We start from the raw sequence: 25,891 nt of genomic DNA on the forward strand, positions 1-25,891 counted from the left end.
GCCACTACTTTTTCTACATATCCCCAGAGTGACATCATTCAGGAAACTTGCATTTCTTTCTCCAAGGCTGCCTCCTATGAAGCTTCAATATGTTCTTGACCTCAACCAAAGTTCCTTACCCACAATAACTTCCACTGCGGCCGGAAAGTCATCATCATAAAGCATTTCCTGATCTTCCCGTTGATCCTTCCTTGCAGAGAGCACAGTAGGGTAGAAGGGACGCCATTCCTCCAGCAGCCTGCGGGTTGTGGGATCTGATGTCTTGTAGGCATGACCAGTAAGTGTTCCACTCAACCCATAAGGGCTCAGAATAACTATTAAGGGAAGCAAAACACAATTACGTTCAAGCTTAAAAAAGACTATTTCGTGTGCAGTCAAGTAGTGACAGTTCTACAGCGCATACAGTTACTGGTTACGCTATTCTAGAACAGGAAAATAATGCACCAACAAAGCTACATGTGAACACACCACAAAGGAGCTCACCGTGGCATGGCGTGTGGGATGACTGCGCCAGCTGGAGATGTTGCTGGCTGATGAGATACACGGGCTGGTGCTGAGCAATCTCTACACTTGTGCAAACACTGCTTTCCCCATGAAGGAAAAAGGTGAAGGAGCAGGAAAGGTTCTCGCTAGAAACGGAGAAAAACAAACACGGACATTAATAAAGTGTAAGCGGTGACCTCAGGCTAGATACATGGTCCCCATGGCCGTACTCACACCCAACACCCTAGAGAGACGCTGACAGAAATAAAGACTGAACGTTGAGAAAACCCTTACTGTCACCAGGCTTTTGCCACCTAATCTCAGAGCTAATGTACAGAAACCCTGATTCCAGCAGTCTTATGACTGCACTGGGCTGCTTGCTGTAGTTTTGATAAAAAATATTGAGAAAATGACTTGTCAGCAGATCACTAGAGGGCTAGTAAACCTGCTGTCATCCATATTCATGAGCTCTGTATAACCCGCCCCATCACTAGTTGGCAGATTTCTGTGTACACTGTGTATAGGCAGAAAGCTAAAGACAAAAACTTAATGATGATTAAATACCCTGCAGTAAATAAATAGCATAGTGCTTGAAAATAATATACGGTACTTAGTTAACATGTTTTTTGATAAAAGAAAATGCAAAAGCCGTCCCACCACTTCACGGTGACCGTAATTGGGACCGACTAATATTAAAAACATAACAGTTTGTAAAGTGACATACATGCTCAAGGAAAGGCAGGCCACACCATTATAGGGGCATGATGCAAACAGACTGAAAACGGTGATATAGACTGGTGTGCATGCACAGGTTCACACTGGCCACTGAACAGAGAAAGGGAGAAAGCAGACAATCAGTGGTACAGAGATCAGTATTAAGGGAACCGATTTACATCAAAACGGATGACATCAAAATTAAAGCAGAAAGCCCAGTAAATGACACTGATGGAATCAGTGTGTCTGCCCTTAGATGAAGCAGTGAAATCTGACTAGCTAAATTCTTTTATTTTTCCACATCATAGCAGTTATAACTTCTTTTTCTACTTCCTTTTCAGGTTTGTAAGATGCTTCGATATTGTTCGGAGAAATAGCTCACTTGTGGTGGAGGTCAAAAAACAAATACACAATATATATTTTATTTAACAAATTGCTATAGAAAGAGTATGGTAAAAATAAGGTACTTAGCACATAGATTGGCCAATGTACGAGCCCAAGCCCGACAGCTATCGTCAAGGCATACCTAACTGTTGGGTCCCTAACCTGGCTGAAAAGACTACAATTTATAGGGCAGGAAGAAAGCCCCCAATATAAAACCACCTTAGGCTGATGGAGTAGGAGTGCACATGTTATAGGCATCCTGACCAGGATATCCAAACTAGTGTGTGCAGGTGCCAGCTAGGACCATTCTATCTTCGGATTTCAGAGTGCAGCTATACTTTCCCCTAGAATTGTCTTAGTTGGCCCCCTGTACACACTAGCTTGGATGTCCTGGTCTGTTTTTCTGTGTGTAGCAGACTCCTACGACATGTGCACTCCTACTCCCATCAACCCAAGGTGATTTTATATTAGCTGGTTCCTTCCTGCAGCTTTTCAGCCCCGAAGAGGAGACTTCAGGTTAGAGACACCACAATTAGCAGATAGCTGTTGGGCTCACATATATTGACCAATCTGTGTGCCAAGTACCTTATTACCGTAATCTTTATATAGCAATTTTGCAGTTCCATTTTTCCAATATTCCATTGGTACATAATGTAGATTTTACCCATTTTCTATGGCAGTAATGCAATTCCAATTCTCTAAATTTATTATTATTAGTATTTCAGAGTGCAGCTATATTTTTCTTTAGATTTCGTAGTACAAACTGCATACAATATTAAATAGTTCTTAGACCTGATGAGGCTGGTGTGCTTTGGAAATCCATAGGTGTCCAAACCTTTATGAAAGTATTCCTGCCTTATATTAACAGGAGATAGATCTAGATTAGATCTAAATAATAAAATACTTCTTTTAATTTACAGGTTACACAGCCATTAAACAGATACTTAAAGCAAGTACACCAGCCTCTAGTGCAGTGATGGGCAACCTTTTGAGCTCGGTGTGTCAAAATTCGCCAAAAAACCGAGCATAACTTGGGTGGTGTGTCACCTTGATAAAAAAACAATTTTGCGACATGTATAGTTTAAATAACAAATATGTATAATTAGAATTAACTTACCTGCTTAGTGACTTCTTTGTTCATCTGTCAGTTGGTTTCTTTTGTTGGTCTTGCTATTATTTAACTTGTGTGGGGTGCCGTGAACTAAGATAAGTGAGGGGGAGGGGGAATTCTTCCAGTGATGGCGAACCTGTGGCACTCCAGCTGTTGCAAAACTACAATTCCCATCATGTCTTTACAGCCAAAGCCTTTGCTTTGAATGGCCAGCCATGATGGGAATTGTAGTTTTGCAACAGCTGGACTGCCACAGGTTCGCCATCACTGATGCCTCCCTCTCACTTATCTCAGTAATGGCAAATGACACCCCACAGTTCACTGGATGATGGTTGCTGTAGTAGTCACAGGGCCTGAGTCCAGACAGCAGTCACAGGGCCTGAGTCCAGACAGCAATCACAGGGCCTGAGTCCAGACAGCAATCACAGGGCCTGAGTCCAGACAGCTATCACAGGGCCTGAGTCCAGACAGCAATCACAGGGCCTGAGTCCAGACAGCAATCACAGGGCCTGAGTCCAGACAGCAATCACAGGGCCTGAGTCCAGACAGCAATCACAGGGCCTGAGTCCAGACAGCAATCACAGGGCCTGAGTCCAGACAGCAATCACAGGGCCTGAGTCCAGACAGCAATCACAGGGCCTGAGTCCAGACAGCAATCACAAGGCCTGAGTCCAGACAGCAATCACAGGGCCTGAGTCCAGACAGCAATCACAGGGCCTGAGTCCAGACAGCTATCACAGGGCCTGAGTCCAGACAGCAATCACAGGGCCTGAGTCCAGACAGCAATCACAGGGCCTGAGTCCAGACAGCAATCACAGGGCCTGAGTCCAGACAGCTATCACAGGGCCTGAGTCCAGACAGCAATCACAGGGCCTGAGTCCAGACAGCAATCACAGGGCCTGAGTCCAGACAGCAATCACAGGGCCTGAGTCCAGACAGCTATCACAGGGCCTGAGTCCAGACAGCAATCACAGGGCCTGAGTCCAGACAGCAATCACAGGGCCTGAGTCCAGACAGCAATCACAGGGCCTGAGTCCAGACAGCTATCACAGGGCCTGAGTCCAGACAGCAATCACAGGGCCTGAGTCCAGACAGCAATCACAGGGCCTGAGTCCAGACAGCAATCACAGGGCCTGAGTCCAGACAGCAATCACAGGGCCTGAGTCCAGACAGCAATCACAGGGCCTGAGTCCAGACAGCAATCACAGGGCCTGAGTCCAGACAGCAATCACAGGGCCTGAGTCCAGACAGCAATCACAGGGCCTGAGTCCAGACAGCTATCACAGGGCCTGAGTCCAGACAGCAATCACAGGGCCTGAGTCCAGACAGCAATCACAGGGCCTGAGTCCAGACAGCAATCACAGGGCCTGAGTCCAGACAGCTATCACAGGGCCTGAGTCCAGACAGCAATCACAGGGCCTGAGTCCAGACAGCAATCACAGGGCCTGAGTCCAGACAGCAATCACAGGGCCTGAGTCCAGACAGCAATCACAGGGCCTGAGTCCAGACAGCTATCACAGGGCCTGAGTCCAGACAGCTATCACAGGGCCTGAGTCCAGACAGCTATCACAGGGCCTGAGTCCAGACAGCTATCACAGGGCCTGAGTCCAGACAGCTATCACAGGGCCTGAGTCCAGACAGCTATCACAGGGCCTGAGTCCAGACAGCTATCACAGGGCCTGAGTCCAGACAGCTATCACAGGGCCTGAGTCCAGACAGCTATCACAGGGCCTGAGTCCAGACAGCTATCACAGGGCCTGAGTCCAGACAGCTATCACAGGGCCTGAGTCCAGACAGCTATCACAGGGCCTGAGTCCAGACAGCTATCACAGGGCCTGAGTCCAGACAGCTATCACAGGGCCTGAGTCCAGACAGCTATCACAGGGCCTGAGTCCAGACAGCTATCACAGGGCCTGAGTCCAGACAGCTATCACAGGGCCTGAGTCCAGACAGCTATCACAGGGCCTGAGTCCAGACAGCTATCACAGGGCCTGAGTCCAGACAGCAATCACAGGGCCTGAGTCCAGACAGCTATCACAGGGCCTGAGTCCAGACAGCAATCACAGGGCCTGAGTCCAGACAGCTATCACAGGGCCTGAGTCCAGACAGCTATCACAGGGCCTGAGTCCAGACAGCAATCACAGGGCCTGAGTCCAGACAGCTATCACAGGGCCTGAGTCCAGACAGCTATCACAGGGCCTGAGTCCAGACAGCTATCACAGGGCCTGAGTCCAGACAGCTATCACAGGGCCTGAGTCCAGACAGCTATCACAGGGCCTGAGTCCAGACAGCAATCACAGGGCCTGAGTCCAGACAGCAATCTCCTCAGGCCTCAGAAGTGCAGCCTGGGACTTCTGGTCGGCGCAGCAGGGAGCAGCGCAATGTCGCCCAAACAACACAGATCCGACGCAGAGGCCTGGGACTTCCGGGAGCTGCGCCTAGCCTACCGGAAGTCCCAGGCCTAGACGCTCTGCACCGGAGCTCTGTTGTTTGGACCCACAGACCTCCTGCATGGCATCCGATCCGATAAAAAATCGGATCGGATGCCATTGTTTAGTATTCCGATACCGCAAGTATCGGGTATCGGCCGATATTTGCTGTATCGGAATTCCGATACCGAGATCCGATACTTTTGTGGTATCGGTATCGAAACAACATTAATGTGTGTAAAATAAAGAATTAAAATAAAAAATATTGCTATACTCACCTGTCCGACGCAGCCTGGACGTCCGCGAGGGAACCGGCAGCGTTGTTTGCTTAAAAATCGCGGTTTTCCTTCCTTACTTGAAGTCCCGGCTTGTGATTGGTTGCGTGCCGCCCATGTGACCGAGACGCGACCAATCACAGCAAGCCGTGACGTAATTTTAGGTCCTTCAGGATTTTAAAATTACGTTCCGGCGTTGTGATTGGTTGCGTGCGGTCACATGGGCGACGCAACCAATCACAACGCCGGAACGCAATTTTAAAATCCTGAAGGACCTAAAATTACGTCACGGCTTGCTGTGATTGGTCGCGTCTCGGTCACATGGGCGGCACGCAACCAATCACAAGCCGGGACTTCAAGGAAGGCAGGAAAACCGCGATTTTTAAGCAAACAACGCTGCCGGTTCCCTCGCGGACGTCCAGGCTGCGTCGGACAGGTGAGTATAGCAATATTTTTTATTTTAATTCTTTATTTTACATATTAATATGGTTCCCAGGGCCTGAAGGAGAGTTTCCTCTCCTTCAGACCCTGGGAAAGAAGCAATTTCTATGGGGCCGCGGCCGGCGTGTCACTGAAAATGACTACGCGTGTCAGCACTGACACGCGTGTCATAGGTTCGCCATCACTGCTCTAGAGATATCTAATAATGTATACACAATTTCTATTCAGACATCTGGTGACAGATCTGTTGTAATGATTGTCATTAAATGGTGTCGTGACAGACATGAAGGGGTTATACTAACATACAGAACAGCAATGATAAATGAAAGGTGACTATCGTGATGCTCCGTCATGACACCGGCATAGAAAAAGAAGCTTGCTATGCCAGAATATTGCGATACCTGGGCATTATTCATTGTCACCGGACATTTTTTTTTTCTTATTTGTGCACTGGATACACTCCATTCTAATGCAGTGAAATCGGATATTATTTGCAGGTTCAGCTACCTAATGATAAAAACGAGGCTGTCTGATTTCATGTCCTGAAAAGGTGCTTTCTGTAGCCCCGGGGGATTGTGCTATTCCAGCAAGGGCATGCGAGAAGACACTCTCTTGTGGGGGTTAGATGGGCTGGAATAATCAGAGTCGCTCTCTGCATGCAGGGAGATAGATGGGAGGGGGAAGCTGTCCTAATGACATCATGCCAGGAACTTGTCGACTTAAACCGGGTTGCCATAGCAACAGCTAATGTCTCCATGTCAGCCTGTGCATAATTACAACAGAGGAAGAAAACACACACGCGCTCGCGCACAGCCAAACAGACGCACACAGGAGCAGACTATGGAATGAGAACAGATTTCTATTTCTAGACTAATCACATGACACCGGGAGGAAGACATACCGATGCGCAGCCTGCCACCTTACACTGCAGCTACCATGCTTCACACAGTCAATAGACACCTCTGGAAAGCTATACTGGGGGAGATGCATTGTGACCAGGAAATGTGCCATTTATAGGCCTATTATTAGGCGTACTACATGGGACAGCTACCCACAGGCTGTGACCAGCAGCATCAGTCACATTATGTACCGCAGGACACACATGGGGGAATATTAGGGATGTCTTATCCCATGGGTTCGTGGTGCTGTGCACAATCACCCTAGAAGGAACATTGTGGGAACACATCTCCTGTATGGGATATGGAAGAGTTGACAGAAACCATGCAAACAAAAAGATCCAACTCATGTGGAAAAGCGCAGCAGAAATCAAACCGAGATGCCTCAAAGACAACGCTGACTACATGCCGTATGTGTGATTCTATACACACCCGGTCACGGCACAGTCTCACACCTATAGACACAGCAGGAGGCCCCCACATTAGCTCATTCACAGGGCCCTCACTCCTCCTGTGTCTGATGATTTATGCCATTATTGATATTCTATAATGTCTTTCATAGTCTGTACAAGTCGCCTCGAAAATGTAAAGCGCTGCGGAATATGTTGGCGCTATAGAAATAAAATTATTATTATTATTGGAGGGCTATGGCGTATCACCTAGAAATATGCTGATGGCAAACTTTCCTCCCCCCCCCCCCCCCCCCCCCCTCAATGAGATCTTTGCCCTTATTACCTGTTTATAAAAAATAAACCGGGCTGTGAGGGAGAGGTTAAGGCTATGTTCACACTTTGCATTTTTACTGCATTTTTTTATGCCAATTAAAAGTGGCTTTTTACAGTACCAGCAAAAGTTATGGGATTTGAGAAGTCTCACGCACACACCTTTTCTGTTCCTGAATGAATTGAAAAGTGTGGCTTTTTTTAAACTGCAGTATGACACATTGTTTTGCAGCGTCTTTTCATCCGTAGAAAGCAATGAGTATGTGCAACAACAAAAAAATTTCTGGTGTTTTGAGAGTAAAAAAATAAAAAATAAAGCAGGTGCAACAGGTTGTGAAACCCATTTATTTTTGTAATTGTCTGAAGTTTAAACCAGCATGTCTTGGTGTCCTCACCTGAGAATGGCTGTCAGGATTAGTACAGTTTAATTACATTAGTGATGTGCGGAAAGGTAAACATTGGATAGATTTTGCGCCTGTGCCATCCCAGCCGCAGGCAGCGCTTGCGCAGATTGACCCTCCTGGCAGTCTTCAGTGAAATAGCACCGATGCATGCGCAGATTAAGATCCCGACTCCATGCTGAGCTGAGACCTCAATCTGCACATGCTGAAGCCCACCGTGAGATCAATCTGCAAAAACACCACCCACGCCAAGGACAGTGCAGGCGCAAAACTTAAGTAAGAGGATATAGACACCAGAGGGGCCGTGGTAGAGAGAAGACCTCTATCCACAGAAACCAAAACTCCTAATGATTATTTTAAAACAACCAGGCCGCTTATTTCTTCATTGAATGTATGGATTAAATCAGTATAACAGCGCCATTATGGCTGCCCCCTTAGGTAAATATGCGTAACCCTGATGACAAGTTCTAAATGCAGATTTCTCTAGAATAAGACATAGGGTCGCAAATATCACGGTATAATTTTATTCAGCTTCCTATGACCTACATGCCCATTTAGACTACTTAGGAGGGTTGTCCCTACTGACAAATTCCCTTAAAAGGAAGCGGCCTCCATTATTTTCACATATATGTGACATATTCATTACTGATCATGGCACCTATGAGGGTAAGCAAACCGGATTGGCGCTTTCTCTCCTATTGATATTTTACTAGGTAACATGGCCTTAACAGTGATCCGTATTTTTTGTTTTCAATAGACAAGCGATATATTATGAGTCCACGGCAACACCACCTGGACAAAAGTCACTGACTTGCCAGTCTTCTCACTGAATATGAGGCCCCTCAAGTACACTCAGAAAGATTGTGGCATCAACAATCAGTAGGTCGGCATTGAAAATCCAAATCCACCAGAGAAATCTGTGGATAAGCTTTGAATTTCTGCTGAGGTTTCCTCTACAGATCCCTTTTATATCCAATGAACAAGTTATACAATCTCAGGAGAACAGTTACCTCTTTGAGACAGATTTTTCCTCTCTTTCGCTGGGCTTCACAAACCATTTTCCAATGCGCACAAAACTTTTATCGAGCAAACACCTAGAGAAAAGGAGGAAAAAGAAAAGTTGATTCAATGGATTATGTTCCATATAGCTAACAGTCAAAACTCATCTCTATAAGGTAATTTATGACATTTAAAAAAAAATTATATATATACACCATAATGTAATATCTGATTACCTCTCTAGTAGGTTGTGAATGGCCTTAAAAAGTAGTGTCCGACACTCATAGGACAGACCGTTGTCCCACAGCCCCTCTTCTTGCACTGCAAAAGAAAGGCAAAGTTTTGCATTTAGAGCGGTGTAAAAAAGTTTGATATTTAATATATCATACATGAAATTTTTTGGAAGCAAACAACTCTTTTTGACTTTGCTGTGATGGGTGAAAATCTATAAAATCTATAAAAATTGCAAGCTTAGATCCACAAAGGTTATCAAATACAGAAATCTATGTGCCATACTGCATGCCATAATGAAATACAGCGGTTTTTGCTTTAGAAATCCTTGGGCACAAGTCATACTGACTCCTATCCCCCTCAATTGTTCGGAAGTGAGATACTGTTTTATAGAGGACTGTGGTGAGATCTGTAGGTGGGGTCAAACCTGTGAGGGATGCAGCCCTCCTTATTCTGTGTTCTGCTCCTATGACAGAGGAGTACTACAGAACTGCATTGCGCAGATGTGAGCAGAGACATGGCGTCCAGGTTGGGTCATATTTACAAATAGAATGGGAATGTGGCAGGATACATGCATTATGGGAGAGGGTGCTATAGTCAATTGGTAATTTTTATATTTATTTTTTATTCGAAAGACAAGTAGCGATTAGTCCGCACTAAAAGTTGGGGGATGAGGAAATTCCAGGTTCGCTAATAAAAAATGTGAATTTAGGTGAATGCTTATTTTCATGTCCGCAGGCACAGGTATTAGTAATACACAGTTCTACACAGTGTTTCCATTTACTGAAAGTTGTACGTTCCAGAGTTACATAACTTATTATGCAATGACTAGGTGAGATTTACATAAAGTGAACCTATCCTAAAGGGCCGGATCAATCTACATCTGAACAAAAAATATCCCCTATTGCAAACACTTTTCTAGAAGCAGCTGTACAAGGGGGAGACGCACCTTCATCCAATACTGCTATATTAGAAAACACATTATATCTGCTGGGGACCCTCGGATTACTATATATCCTCTTTATTCACCAGAAAGAAGAGCCCTCCAGCTCTGGTACCCTCGAGCCACCCATGCATTATATGTAACACTACATTTTCCAGATGGGATCTTTTGTCTGGACAATGTCAGCAGCAGCTTTCTGCCAGGAGGTGAAGGGGTCATTTAGTTTCAGCCACAATTTAGCCTAACTTTTGAAAGATGACTGGATTCAGCCTTGACAAATTCTGCCAGCAGACATTATAAGGCTCTTACATATTACACTTTGCTTACTCCCTGCTCACAATCTCCAACTAGAAGGCAATTTTGACCAAGTAGAAAAATAAAATGTACACAGTGAATAAGGCACGTCTATAGTGGCAACCTTGTAATTAAAAACCTGTCTGTTTATACCAGGCAAATATACAGCATGGGGATAATTCCAGACTAATATCCTAAATAGTGGAGAACTGAGAAACATTTGTGTGCACGACCACTTACTAAAGTTTTCCATGCCAATTTCCAGTTATTCCACAATATCAAGTTCTCAAAACTTCAGCAAATCCAAACAAACATACCCATGAAGTGTCTGAAAGGGAATACCGCTGATCGAAAATTTAATAAGCCAATCAGCACGGGTCATTAATACAAATATTCTGTCCCAGGTACATTGCGAGATGTGCTGCAGAAATTACTGATTTATAGGACAAAATAATCCATCTGAGGAACCAGAGTTCTGATTGTGATCATTGACCTATGTTAACAGACCAAAAAACAGGACTTCCTATAAAGTACTCATTCAGCCACTTATCGGTCAATATTAATATCGCAAATAGAACATTGAAGGACAACACTTCAAGACTCATCCAAAACACGATCAATCTTTTGGGAACCTTCTTTACTGGAAAGATCTTTCATGGACTAAGGCTACGTTCACATTTGCGTTGTGCGCCGCAGCGTCTGCGACGCAACGCACACAAAAACGCAGCAAAACGCACGCTAAAACGCTGCGTTTTGCGACGCATGCGTCCTTTTTGGCCAAAAGTTGGACGCAAAAAAAAATGCAACTTGTTGCGTTCTCTGCGCCCAACGCTTGCGGCCATGCGTCGCAAAATGCAGCACAATGCATGTCCATGCGCCCCCATGTTAAATATAGGGGCACATGACGCATGCGGCGACGCTGCGGTGCCGAACGCTAATGTGAACGTAGACTTACAACTTTGCTGAAGATGGAAGCAAATAAATGTGTTCCCACTTTCCATTAATCACCCATTAAAGGGTGCTCAGACCACTTAAGGATAAATCCTACTTCCATCTGTCCTACACTTCTTGTCATGAGGAAGTAGGGGACAGAAGGAAGTTAACAGAACTTCAGAAAAAAGTGATCTTCTAGAGGGTAATCTGTTCAAAGAGAATAGTCAAGATGCAATAATATATCTGATGGGATGTCAAAGAACGGTCTTTAATAAGAGGATGAATTTCTCAGAGGGGAGAGGCTGAAGAGGTTTCATTGCATATACACAACCACAATTTCAAAAAAAAGTTTGGACGCTATGTAAAATGTAAAGAATATAAGACTGCAACGATCTGGAAATCTCTTTAGCCATGTTATTCACAACAGAACAGAAGGTGTAAGATAGACATGTCTCCATTTTGCTTGAAATGTCTAAATTAACTCATTTAGAAATTGATGGAAGCAAAACATTTTGAACTATAGAGAGGCAGGGTCTCTCAAAAGCCCAAGATGGTCAGAGTTTCAGCAAGCTCAACAACTGCGTCAAAAAATTGTGGAAGAATTTTAAATAAATGTTACGCAACACAAAATTACAAAGACTTTGAATATCCCACCTATCTACATTACATAATATCAAAAGATTCAGAGATTCAGGAAAAATACATGTACACAAAGGACAAGGCTGACTGTCAATATTGGATGCTTGTGATCAACAGGTCCCTCAGGCAGCACTGCATTAACAACCAGCACGATTGACTCGTGCAAATCACTGCATGGAAGTCATTGTCTGAGCACAGTTCGCCATGCATTCCACAAATGCAAGTTATAGAGAACCTGTCAGCACAATTCTGTAATGTAAAGTGAAGACATGCTGTAACACTGATTACATTGATACCTTTGGTGAAGAAATCGGCTTTGTTGTTCGTCTGTAATCACCATTTGAAGTTCTCTGTTAAGGCCCCGTCACACATAGCGAGATCGCTAGCGAGATCGCTGCTGAGTCACAAGTTTTGTGACGCAACAGCGACCTCAGTAGCGATCTCGCTATGTGTGACACGTACCAGCGACCCGGCCCCTGCTGCGAGATCGCTGGTCGTGTCGGAATGGCCTGGACCTTTTTTTGGTCGTTGAGGTCCCGCTGACATCGCTGAATCGGTGTGTGTGACACCGATCCAGCGATGTCTTCACTGGTAACCAGGGTAAACATCGGGTTACTAAGCGCAGGGCCGCGCTTAGTAACCCGATGTTTACCCTGGTTACCAGCGTAAATGTAAAAAATAACAAACAGTACATACTCACCATCTGATGTCCGTCAGGTCCCTTGCCGTCTGCTTCCTGCTCTGACTGACTGCCGGCCGGAAAGTGAGAGCACAGCACAGCAGTGACGTCACCGCTGCGCTCTGCTCTCACTGTACGGCGGCACTCAGTCAGAGCAGGAAGTAGACGGCAAGGGACCTGACGGACATCAGATGGTGAGTATGTACTGTTTGTTTTTTTTGGTAACCAGGGTAAACATCGGGTTACTAAGCGCGGCCCGGCGCTTAGTAACCCGATGTTTACCTTGGTTACCCGGGTGCTGCAGGGGGACTTCGGCATCGTTGAAGACAGTTTCAACGATGCCGAAGTCGTTCCCCTGATCGTTGGTCGCTGGAGAGAGCTGTCTGTGTGACAGCTCCCCAGTGACCACACAGCGACTTACCAACGATCACGGCCAGGTCGTATCGCTGGTCGTGATCGTTGGTAAATCGCTATGTGTAACGGGGCCTTTAGGCTACTTTCACACTAGCGTCTGCACTGCACGTTGCAATGCGTCGTTGTGGATAGAAAACGCATCCTGCAAAGTTGCCCGCAGGATGCGTTTTTTTCTCCATAGACTTTTATTAGCAACGCATTGCGTTGCAGTGCCACACGTCGCAACCGTCGTGCGACGGTTGCGCCGTGTTTTGGCGCACCACCGCCACAAAAAAAGTTACATATAACTTTTTTTGTGCGTCGAGACCGCCATTTTCGACCGCACATGCGCGGCCGAAACTCCGCCCCCTCCTCCCCGGACCTTGCAATGGGGCAGCGGAAGCGTCCTAAGATTGCTTCCGCTGGCCACGTCGGGCATTACTTTCACAGCATGCGTCGGTACGTCGGGCCGACGCAGCGCGACGGGCCCGTACTGACGCTAGTGTGAAAACAGCCTTAATTACATTTTGGTACACAAGGGTTAGACCGCCTGCCTCCGGTCTTTGACTGACAGGTCACTGCTGAGCTTTCATAAAGTGGAGGCAGGCGATTCAGTCCGGAGGCAGGCAGTGGGGCTGGGACTCACTGACAGTGATCCTCTTTGCACCGAAATCTAATTAGCAGAAAACGTTATGCCAGGTATTACATATTTAAAACAATAAAACTTAAAATATATAGACAGGTTTGAACACCATAAACACTTTTTTCCAAAACAGAATGACATAATTATGGTGTCACAGTTGCAGATCACAGTTATTCATATACATACAGTATGTGCACTGCATACAGGAGACTGTTTAAATCACCTTTTTTCAGAGATACAGATAGACATAGTACTCAGATTGGATCGGTACATAATTAACAGCACTTCAAATCCCGGCTTGAGTAGCATTAATCAGAGTGCATGCCTTGTGGCGGATGCTCCCAAACAGCAATAATACACCTTCTGTAACAAACTTGGAGAGCCTCCTCTTCCTTCTAATACGTCAACTCCATGATTAGGTCATATGTGACACAAAACTGAAGATTTGCACTTTGTGCTGCCACATGCGATAGCCAAAGACTGACCGGTCGGGAATTACATATCTGGATAATTATCTGCACCAAATTAATGACACAAAACAACCTGATAGTTTAGGGCAGAAGGAACTGTAATGGCATGGCAAATATTTATCACCAACAATCCAGAAAATCATGAAGAATATGATTAGCATAAAAACAATGTGGAGGACTGGGAAAGTAGGTTCAGGCGGTGCGGAGACTGCAAAATATGCAAAGTCAGCACTAAATCCTGCCATTCTGTCCACAGAGCAAAGGAATGTACTATAGTAAAATTATCCCTGGCTTGCTAGGATAAGCATGAGCACAATGAACTGCTCAGTGAGTCTTATTTACAGAAAGTATGTGGCAAGGTTTCCATCCAAACCCTTGGAAATGCCAGTTTTAGGCATTTCCCAGCCATTGGCGGCAGTGAGTCAGTTAAACTGAGTAGGTAGTGCTCCCCTGCTGGGCACTGCTGTACTTTATGTGCTGCTCTGCAACCAATTGGTGAGAAGCTGCTGCAGCACATGTTCCATCCACAACAGAGCAGGGAGCTGCTAATGGGGGACTTGGATCTCTGCCTGGCCTCATCACTCACAGACACAGGGGGGAGGGAAGTGCAGGGTGAGAGACGCAGAAAGGAAAGTACAGGAGAAAAGACAGAAAAAGGAGGGGGGACTAGGAGGGCTAGAAGCGCGGCCTGGCTCTACCCCGTGTCCATATATTTATATATGATGAATAACAGCACAGCAGATGGCTACACCTTACTCCACAAGTCTGCCGAAAATAATATAGAAAGCTCGCGTATGGCCTATCCAGGCAGGCAGAATGCAGAAAGCATTGCTCCCAATATTGTTCCTACGCTACAGTCAGATGGCTCCAGGTGGTCGATAACCTTATAGTCAGCCACATGGTGGGACACAAGGTCATCACAGACCATGTCAGATGCATGTCAGAAGACGACACTGGGACAAAGCGGGATTAGGAACACCAGCTCCTTATTTTTCTATAACATGACTTCTCGCAGTGTTTCTATATTGTAAGACTGCATTTCATGTCTGTCCTATACAAAGCTTACAACACATCTCTATGTAACCATTATTATTACGGTATTATTATTATTGACTTGTCGAAACTGGTGATCGCTTAAGTAGTGGCTATGGGGGCAGGAATTCTTCCGCACTACCTGCCAGTAAAATCAATCGAAAACCACCAAATCCTTTTTCCCTGCTTTAAATGGTGGATTTATTTCAAGGATAATGTACACATATAATTGGACCCAATTGTAGCTTCACTAAAATTACTGAGCGACTCTACACTGATAATGAGGACAGCCCTGTAATAACTCGGTGGAAGAGACTGCTCCACAGTACTTGCCTATACACTACACTTTCCACACTGGAGCAAACATGCTGCCAACTGTGAGCCAGCTAAGAATGCTGGGAGGTTAAAGGTCTTAGCAGAACTGTGGTTGCACCTCTGCACTTTGTCATGCAGGCTGGCACTTGGGCTCAGTACAAGAGGGTAAACAAGTCCAGTACAGATTTGGTGAAATGCTTCGATTTTTTTTGTGTGGATTTTGCAGCAAGTTTCAATACAAGTGAACTGTGTTTTCCAGATCTAATCTACACTTAGTGGGGAAAATCAGTGAGAACATACAAGTGCTGCAAATATTGAAATATGCAATAATTGGTAATTGGGCAGCACGGTGGCTCAGTGGTTAGCACTATTGCTTTGCAGAACCGATAGTGTTGGTAAAGTCTACAAAGCACTGCAGAATATGATGGTACTATATGAGCAAAGCATAGTTTTTTTTATTAAATCTTGCAAGTTTACATTGTGGAATTTACCATTTGACCCCTATTCTGCGAATCTGCTGCTGCCCAAAAAACTAAAATAAAAAATATGAGGTCCAATCTGCATGGGCTGAATAAAAATTCATCAATGTTATCAGGTACTGTAAAATCATATTCATTTAATTCTCAGACAATGGCAGCCAATCTAAAGGTTTTTTTTCCCACTGGCAATAAAACAAGAGGCTGCAGGTGAGTCCACAAACAGCAACCGTTTGTCAGATATTATATTTTTACAATTTCTTTCAAGGTGGATTATCAGTAACAAATACGGCAATATCAGGACATGAGGCGAAAGTGACAACCAATATAGTGATTTGTTGTAGCTAGGAATCTTGTGGAATCGACACCTGGTGCAATCAGTATAAACAGCAGCAGAAAGGAGCATTTTTCCCTGTGGTGCATCTTCTAGAAAACCTAACATAGTAAGGGACCCGCTAACATTTTCCTTAAAAGGCAATGATTTTATCTATACACGTCATGCTTTTCTGCTTTTAGGTATTATAGGTTGGTACGACAGCTAAGCACAACATAAATAGACCATAGTAAACATATGGCAAAACACAAGTTTTAAGTGCACTACTTAAAAGATGCCAGAAGATGGCGCTGTAAAGACTAGCATTGAGCAGACACCAAGGACAATGTACTGTACATTCAACACCAAACATTGCAGGAGGAATACTTAGGGGATGTGGGGGGAGTGCATTAATGGTTATAAAAGCCAGGGGACACTCAGTGAGTAAGACAAGGGATAAACCAGGTGGCTATGATTGAAGACAGCACAGAGAGGTATCTTGTAATTTGGGTCAGTGATCACAAAATCCACATTATACTCAATTTTAATTTACTTGCAGCCAGCAGTCTAGGTGTGACTAATGGATCACTCTGGAGGCTGACTTGGGGTCATGCTGCTCTGATATCCCTGAATCCCTGTAAAGCACATCCAGTAGCTCCAGTACTGGGGTCACAATTGTGCCATGTCTGCTGTACACAAGAACAGCTCTAATAGATATATTGGCACTATGGAAAGGCCTATCAGATACCAGAGCAGACTGTTAAATATCCCAGACTGTTCTCTGTTCTACATGCTACCCATCCAAGGCACCACACCCTTGCTCATGACAGACCATATAGAGCCTGATGAGTGGGATCTCGTCATCTCACCAGTGCATCCATTGAAGGCTTGTCTATGAGGAACAGATCTGAAGCCAGCACACTGTACAATGACTCCAGACGCAGCCACAATAGAAAGTGAAAGCACATCCTATTATTATAGTATACTTATCAGTAGAGATGATCAAAGCACAATCTGATAACGACATCACCAAAGGCATTCCTGAAGACACCAGAACAATAAAACTGCATCCCTTCCCAGGGAATGTACATCATGCGTTAGAGGAAAGCCGCTCAATGAAAGAAATCAAATAAGCCAGTCATAGTCGTCATAATGATAATAGGAGAGCACAAGTCACAAGGATTATCTGGTGATGATGGCAATTGTCAAGGGCTAGGATAGTCCGTTCTTCAAGTTGATGTGTTGGAAGCAGGAAAAGTATAAAAATCTGAGGGCCTGTGACAGCTAGACACCTGGGTGAAATCACATCCAAAAAGAGCTTAAGGGAATTTCCCACTATGAAGTTTTTTGTACATAGCTAAAGTAAACCAAAAAGAAAAACTTGAAAAACAGAAACAGGGTCATTACCACCCAAGGCTAACCGATACGTGTGAGGGGCCTGTCTGGTCTGATCACACAAAGAGCTAGTATACAACCCCTGGCAAAATTTATGTAATCACCGGCCTCGGAGGATGTTCATTCAGTTGTTTAATTTTTGGCACAAAACTAAAGTCATTTTAAATGGCAACTTTCTGGCTTTAAGAAACAAGAAAATAAATCAAGAACAAAAAATGTGGTAGTCAATAATGGTTACTTTTTGTAACCAAGCATAGGGTAAAAATTATGGGGTCACTTAATTATGAGGAAAAAATTATAGAATCACACTGTAAATTTTCATACCCAAAACTAAAACCTGCATCAAATTAGATCTGCTCATTAGTCTGCATCTAAGAAGGAGTGTTTACACCTTGGAGAGCTGTTGCACCAAGTGGACTGACATGAATCATTGCTCACACATGAGAGATGTCAATTGAAACAAAGGAGAGGATTATCAAACTCTGAAAAGAGGATAAATCATAAATAAATCATCACGCAATGTTGCAAACGATGTTGGTTGTTCACAGTCAGCGGTGTCTAAAATCTGGACCAAATACAAACATGGGAAGGTTGTTAAAGGCAAACACACTGGTAGACCAAGTAAGGCCGGTTTCACACGTCAGTGGCTCCGGTACGTGAGGTGACAGTTTCCTCACGTACCGGAGACACTGACACACATAGACCCATAAAAATCAATGCATCTGTTCAGATGTCATTGATTTTTTGCGGACCGTGTCTCCGTGTGCCAAACACGGAGACATGTCAGTGTTCGTGGGAGCGCACGTTTTACACGGACCCAATAGAGTCAATGGGTCCGCGTAAAACACGGACCTCACACGGACATTCTCCGTCTGGGGTCCGTGTGCGTGCAGGAGACAGCGCTACAGTAAGCGCTGTCCCCCCCACATGGTGCTGAAGCCGGTATTCATATCTTCTCTCCAGCAGCGTTTGCTGAGAGAAAATATGAAGAATAGTGTTAAAAATAAAGATCCATGTGTCCGCCGCCCCCCCACCCCCTGTGCGCCCCCCCGCTGGTCAGAAAATACTTACCCGCTCCCTCGCTCCTTCCTGGTCTGGCCGCGGCTTACTGTATGCGGTCACGTGGGGCCGATCATTTACAATCATGAATAGTCGGCTCCGCCCCTATGGGAGGTGGAGCCACATATTCATGACTGTAAATGATCGGCCCCACGTGACCGCATGCAGGAGAAGCCGCGGCCAGACCAGGAAGGAGCGAGGGAGGCGGGTAAGTATTTTCTGACCAGCGGGGGGGCGCACAGGGGGTGGGGGGGCGGCGGACACATGGATCTTTATTTTAAACACTATTCTTCATATTTTCTCTGCAGCAAACGCTACTGCAGAGAGGATATGAATCGCAGCTTCAGCACCATGCAGAGTGGGTACCACACGCTCCGTGTGGTACCCACTCGCCATACGGGCGGCACATGTGTGCCGCACGTATGGCCTCCGTGAGTTCCCAGGCACACGGACACGGATAACTCCGGTACCGATTTATTCCGGTACCGGAATTATCTGGACGTGTGGGACAGCCCTAAGACATCAAAGCGCCAAGACCAGCAACTTAAAGCAATAAGTATGTCTCCAAAACAGGAAATGCACAACAAACCAAATGAGGAACGAATGGGTGGAAACTGATTTGTAACCGAACTGTAAGAAACCGCCTAAAGGAAATGGGATTTACATACAGAAAAAAGCTAAACGAAAGCCATCATTAACACCTAAACAGAAAAAAACCTAGGATACAATGGGCTAAGGAAAAGCAATAGTGGACTGTGGCTGACTGGATGAAAGTCATATTCAGTGATGAATCGCAAATCTGCATTGGGCAAGGTGATGCTGGAACTTTTGTTTGGTGCCGTTCCAAAGAGATTTATAAAGATGACTGCCTGAAGAGAACATGCAAATGTCCACAGTCATTGATGATATGGGGCTGCATGTCAGGTAAAGGCACTGGGGAGATGGCTGTCATTACATCTTCAATAAATGCACAAGTTTACGTTGATATTTTGGACACTTTTCTTATCCCATCAATTGAAGGGATGTTTGGGGATAATGAAATCATTTTTCAAGATGATAATGCATCCTGCCATTGAGCAAAAACTGTGAAAATATTCCTTGAAAAACTACACATAAGGTCAATGTCATGGCCTGCAAATAGTCCGGATCTCAATCCAATTGAAAATCTTTGGTGGAAGTTGAAGAAAATGGTCCATGACAAGGCTCCAACCTGCAAAGCTGATCTGGCAACAGCAATCAGAGAAAGTTGGAGCCAGATTGATGAACAGTACTGCTTGACACTCATTAAGTCCATGCCTCAGAGACTGCAAGCTGTTATAAAAGCCAGAGGTGGTGCAACAAAATACTAGTGAGGTTTTGGAGTGTTTGTTTGTTTTTCAAGATTCCATAATTTTTTCCTCAGAATTGAGTGATTCCATAATTTTTCACTATGCTTGGTTAAAAAAAAAAAAGTAACCATTACTGACTACCACATTTTTTGTTCTTGATTTGTTTTAGAGTTTCTTAAAGCCGGAAAGTTGCCATTTGAAATGACTTTAGTTTTGTGCCATGTCTGTGATCTGCTTTTTTTCTACAAAATTAAACAACTCAATGAACATCCTCCAAGGCCGGTGATTCCATAATTTTTGCCTGGGGTTGTATATACACTACATTCCAGTACTTACCGTATATACTAGAGTATAAGCCGAGAATTTCAGCCCCTCTTGGCTTATACTTGAGTCATACCCAGGGGTCAGCAGGGGAGGTGGAGCAGCAGCTGTGTAATCATACTCACCTGCTTCTGGCGCAGTCCCTGGTTCCCCGGCGCCTGCAGCTTCTTCCTGTAGTGAGCGGTCACCGCTCATTACAGTAATGAATATGGACCCCACTCCACTCCCATAGGGGGTGGAGCCGCATATTCATTACTGTAATGAGCGGTACCATGTGACCGCTCAATAAAGGATGAAGCTGCCGGCGCCGGGGAACCAGAGACCGCGCCAGAATCAGGTCAGTATAAGGCAATGCGCGATATTCACCTGCTCCCCGTTCCACCGCCGCCAGCTGCCGCTCTGTCTTCCCCGTCCTCTGCACTGACCCTCAGGTCAGAGAGCGCGGTGACCCGATTAGTGTGTGCACCGCCGTCTGCCTGAACAGTCAGTGCAGAGGACAGGGAAAACGCAGCGGCAGCCGGCGGTGGTGGAACGGGGAGCAGGTGAAAATAGCAAGTGCCGGAAGCCTGAGCGACGAGAGGTGAGTATATGATTTATTTTTTTTATTTTTTTTAATCGCAGCAACAGCATATGGGGCAAATGTCTACATGGATCATCTTATGGGGCCATAATCAATGTTTGTACAGCTTTATATGGGGCAAATGTCTACATGGAGCATCTTATGGGGCATAATCAATATTTGTGCAGCTTTATATGGGGCAAATATCTGTATGGAGCATCTATTGTGGCAATCAGCATTTGTGCAGCATTATATGGGGCAAATGTCTGAATGGAGGATCTTATGGGGCCATAATCAGCATTTGTGCAGCATTATATGGGGCAAATGTCTGTATGGAGCATCTTATGGGGCCATAATTAGCATTTGTGCAGCATTATATGGGGAAAATGTCTGTATGGAGCATCTTATGTGGCCATAATCTGCATTTGTGCAGCATTATATGGGGCAAATGTCTGTATGGAGCATCTTATGAGGCCATTTTCCAATTTGTGCAGCATTATATGGGGCATATTTTAATATGGAGCATCTTATGGGGCCCATCAAACTTTATGGAGCATTATATGGGGCTCCTGATTCAATATGGATATTCAAAAACACAACCTACTGATGTCTCAATTAGTTTTACTTTTATTGGTATATATTTGTATTTTTGACATTTACCGGTACCTGCTGCATTTTCCACCCTAGGCTTAATCTATAGTCATTAAGTCTTCCCAGTTTTTTGTGGCAAAATTAAGGGGGGGGGGGGGGGGGTCGGGCTTATACTCGAGTATATACGGTAGTTTTCTTAATGCATGCCATTCTATACTGTGCTATCCCTTAGATCAGGGATGGGTAAATTGTTTTGCTAAGGGACCACATAAGAGACAGTGACTTGTGAAGAGCCTAACTCATAAGCTGAAATTCATTTTGCTAAACATTAACATTAATTAGAACTTTACGTTAATATTAATTGCATTATTATTAAACAGAAGTATGCCGACTTCCCTCTGTATGTAACGGTTTGAGCCTGCACACAGCCCCTTCTATATACTGTAAGAACCTCTACACAGACTCCCCATATACAGCATGTGCCCCCATAGCCTACCCATATTCAGCATGAGCTCCAAATAGCTTTTCCATGTCCAGCATCAGAGCCCCCCAAAGCCTCTCATATATAGCAAAAGACCCCCATAGCCTTCCCATGTCCAGCAGAAGACCACTGTGATGAACACACACCTCGTCACCCTGCCTGACATCACTATTACGTCAGAAGGATCAAGTAGTGCGCTCTCCCCACTTGCACCAATGTGACGCTCCATACTCCCTGGGGATATGCAAAGTCAGCTTGGTACAGTTTTACATAGACACCCCCTGTACACACAGGCCCAGGGAGGATGTGGCCCACACTGTCACTGACATGGCATCACACTCATCCACAACCCTGACAGGCCCTTTTCACTTGCAACAGTGCTTGGTCAGCCTGGCAGAACTGACGCCAGTTCTTCGTTAGATACAAGCCCAGTCCATTAATGGCATTTTATCAGGCCAGAAACCAGCACCATTGGTCAGATATGCAAATACACATGAAGTACAAAAGATATAAGCAGATAAATCACGTTAATTACTGGTTTGACGTTCGATCATGTGTGCGCTGGGCCGCAGGCATCATAGGCTGCCAGCTGGTTCCTACTTCCTTCACAGCACATTACATGACTGTGGCCCCCAACAGTAAGCATGGCAGAGGGATCACACCGCCTTACATAAGCCTTTATCCAGTTGGCTGGACACACCCTTTTCTACCCCTGGGAGGGTCCATTTCCCTCTTTACCTGAAGGTTTGTAGCTACATCTCCCAAAACCTATGAAAGATCTTATCTTCCCAATGGAAGGTCATAGGACGGCGGTTCGGGCACCATCGGATCCGGCCGGGCCCCCCATTATGCTTGGAGACCAAACATAGCTTGGCTACCTGGTTCCAACTAATCATTATATATATCTCCACAACCCTGGGGTGCTAGAACAGATTGAGACCTTGGAAGGTGTTCGGCCCGTTCCAGAGTTCTCTTAAATGTAACCCGTGTGAGGCTAGGACGTACAATATGTCCATATTCTCATTAGGAAATCATAGCCGAGTGAACAAAGCAGTTAGACAGTGGGAGAAGGGACTGCCGGCCGCTACTCTATCAATACATTCACCGCGGATGCAGACAGCATTGACCGCTTGCAGTCGGACAGGGGTGGGCACAGTGTGGCCCGGGGACCACTGTTTTCAGCCCCTTGGTTGTCTTTGTCTGTGGGCCGGCCTGGGACAGCCAGAGGGCCCGATGTGGCTTGCGGGCTACATTTTGCCCAGGACTGCCTTAGAGCCTCTTTCTGCTCTGCCCATTTTGCCTTTTGTTTGGTTCTTACCTTCTCCATGGATTCCTTGTACTGTATTTTGTATATGTTTTTATTTTTTAATAAAGTTGCTCACTTTTGCATTTACGTGTGGTCTTCGGCATGCTTCTCATGTTAGGGTCTTAGGCTATGTGCACACGTTGTGGATTTTGCCGCGAGTGCAGTTTTCCATGAGTTTACAGTACCATGTAAACCTATGGAAAACAGAAACCGATGTGCCCATGCTGTGGAAAAACCCGAGCGGAAACGTAGCGGTTTACATTCCGCAGCATGTCAATTCTTTGTGCGGATTCCGCAGCGGTTTACACCTGCTCCACAATAGGAATCCGCAGGTGTAAAACCGCAGGTGGAATCCGCAGATAAAACGCAGTGCCTTTTACCTGCGGATTTCTGAAATCCGCTGCGGAAAAATCCGCAGACATCAAAAATACGTGAGCACAAAGCCTTAATGTTGCAGTTAGTCTGTGGTAAAATTACATCTAAGCCCTATATTTAACATATAAGCAGGAAATACATATGTTCAACATATCCATAGGACCTGACCCCTTGAGAGGTAAAGAATGTTCTTTAGGCCTTTGTTGTTGGTGCATGGTGCATACTCCAGGAGCCTTTCCACAGGTTTCTGAGGAAGGTCAATAGAATGGAATACAGTTAGGTATACTGTAACAAACATTTTACACTGTGGAATTTGTTATTTTTCCATAACTGGAGATGTATCCAGCTCTATGGCGGATACTTTGCAGCTTTAAAGCTACATTGGGACATCATCCAGATGAATACATCTGACATTGGCTCTAAATGTGATGTGAAAAAGCAAAGCAGCTCAGGTGCTTTGCACAGAGCCGAAATTGCAGGTTCACAGCCTAAGGGTATGTGCACACATTGCGGATTTTTCCGCTCAGATTCAGAAAAATCCGCAGGTTAAACGCCCTGCATTTTACCTGCGGATTTACCGCAGTTTTTACACCTGCGGATTCAAATTATGGAGCAGGTGTAAAACGCTGTGGAATCCACACAAAGAAATGATATGCTGCGGAAAATAAACCGCAGCGTTTCCACGCAGTATTTTCCGCAGCATGTGCACTGCGGATTTGGTCTTCCATAGGTTTACATGGTACTGTACAACGCATGGAAAACTGCTGCGAATCCGCAGAGTCAAATCCGCTGCGGATCCGCAGCAAAATCCGCAACATGTGCACATACCCGTATACATCAGTTCTGGTGACTATCATCTCGTCCTCAGGAGGTCATGTGAGTTTATCCTCACCTGTTTTACAGATGCTAGTAATGAACAGGTAGCTGCAGAGACATTCCCAGAAGGCTGCATCTTTTCACTCACTGCATTCTAGACGTCGTGAAATGATACAGACAAGACATAGAAAAGCGCTCCATCTTTTTTGTGAGTGGGAATCATTGAAACATATTTTGTAACCATAGCAATAAGTAACTGTTTAGACACAAAGAAGAAACTGAAGACTAAATCTCCACTCATATATATTATTTTATTTATCTCAAATGCTTTCCTGAAAGGATACCCAATATCAGCATTGATAACCTTGGAGACTCGAGTGAAAATAAAAATTAAACCACATGCAGCATCGATGATCACCTCATCCTCTTTACATAAGAGCAGACACTGAAAATACCAGAGCAGACCCCCACACACGTTAGATTGTGGGGGATCCAGTCAAGACTGGAGGTGTCTGCAATCATCAACATCATGTGTACAGCTGGATCCACACAGATCAGGCTGTCCAGACAGAATTTCTACACCCGCTGTCAGGTAAGTTAGGGGTACACAGGGACATCTGATGGAATTATATTTAGGCATCAGAATTGACATGGCAACAAGTAAGGCTAAGCTGGCCGAGTACTTAGTACAAGAAATACATAGCTTTCTGAAGAAAGCCACCTGCACGTGGTTATGGTCACAGAATATCCACGGCTGGCCCCTGCTGCTGAATTAACCACCAAGACCACTGAGATCAGAAACGCTATCTTTGGTGTCACATCTGTAACCATTAGGCACTGGCTGACCACACACACACACTTGTATTATTACACCTCCTGTCAGATGGCAGGAGGCTCCTATCTAGCTCATCTCCTGGCTATTCTTCCATATGTGCACCCGAGCTGGTCTGGTTTCAATTCAGCCAGCTCTACATATAATTTATTACTTTGTTATGCCCTTCCCTCCCTTGGGATGTCTGCATTTTTCTGTCACTTCCCCCTTTCTATTCTCATTCCTTTGATCTTTCTCTGTCCTTGAATAAAGAGAACAAAAGCCTGCCCCCCTCGCTTCTTCACTGACTTTCATCCTAGCCTGCCAGTACATACATCACATCACCATAAATCTACCATATGGAATAAAAGAATAACCAATATAATAATAAGAATAATTTTTTATTTATATAGCGCCAACATATTCCGCAGCACTTTACAATTAAGCAATATGGGCCCAGGTGGATTTTTCAGGACAGGTGACTAAAGGAATTTATGTGCACTTTTTTTCTTTAATCCATTATAAAAAAAAAAAAAAAAAAGGACGACTAGTTCACAACAGAGGCAAAAGGGCACAGACTATCCCCAGGGCATCCAGCTTTCCCCACCCCACAAAGACTGTACAATTCCTTTA

General features: G+C 45.0%; 1 protein-coding gene across 1 annotated transcript in view; it reads right to left on the reverse strand.

The window, feature by feature from the left end:
- The window catches only part of MED13L (mediator complex subunit 13L), a 226,070-nt gene that overhangs the window by 77,032 nt on the left and 123,147 nt on the right, over positions 1-25,891 (reverse strand). The window contains exons 3-6 of the mRNA XM_077296490.1: positions 9,092-9,176; positions 8,867-8,950; positions 484-629; positions 120-314 (exon numbers count right to left, since the gene is read on the reverse strand). Coding sequence (XP_077152605.1) covers positions 120-314; positions 484-629; positions 8,867-8,950; positions 9,092-9,176 — 510 coding nt within the window. The remainder of the gene's footprint in view (positions 1-119; positions 315-483; positions 630-8,866; positions 8,951-9,091; positions 9,177-25,891) is intronic.

The sequence above is a fragment of the Ranitomeya variabilis genome, chromosome 1 (assembly GCF_051348905.1).
Source record: "Ranitomeya variabilis isolate aRanVar5 chromosome 1, aRanVar5.hap1, whole genome shotgun sequence".
NCBI lineage: Eukaryota > Metazoa > Chordata > Amphibia > Anura > Dendrobatidae > Ranitomeya > Ranitomeya variabilis.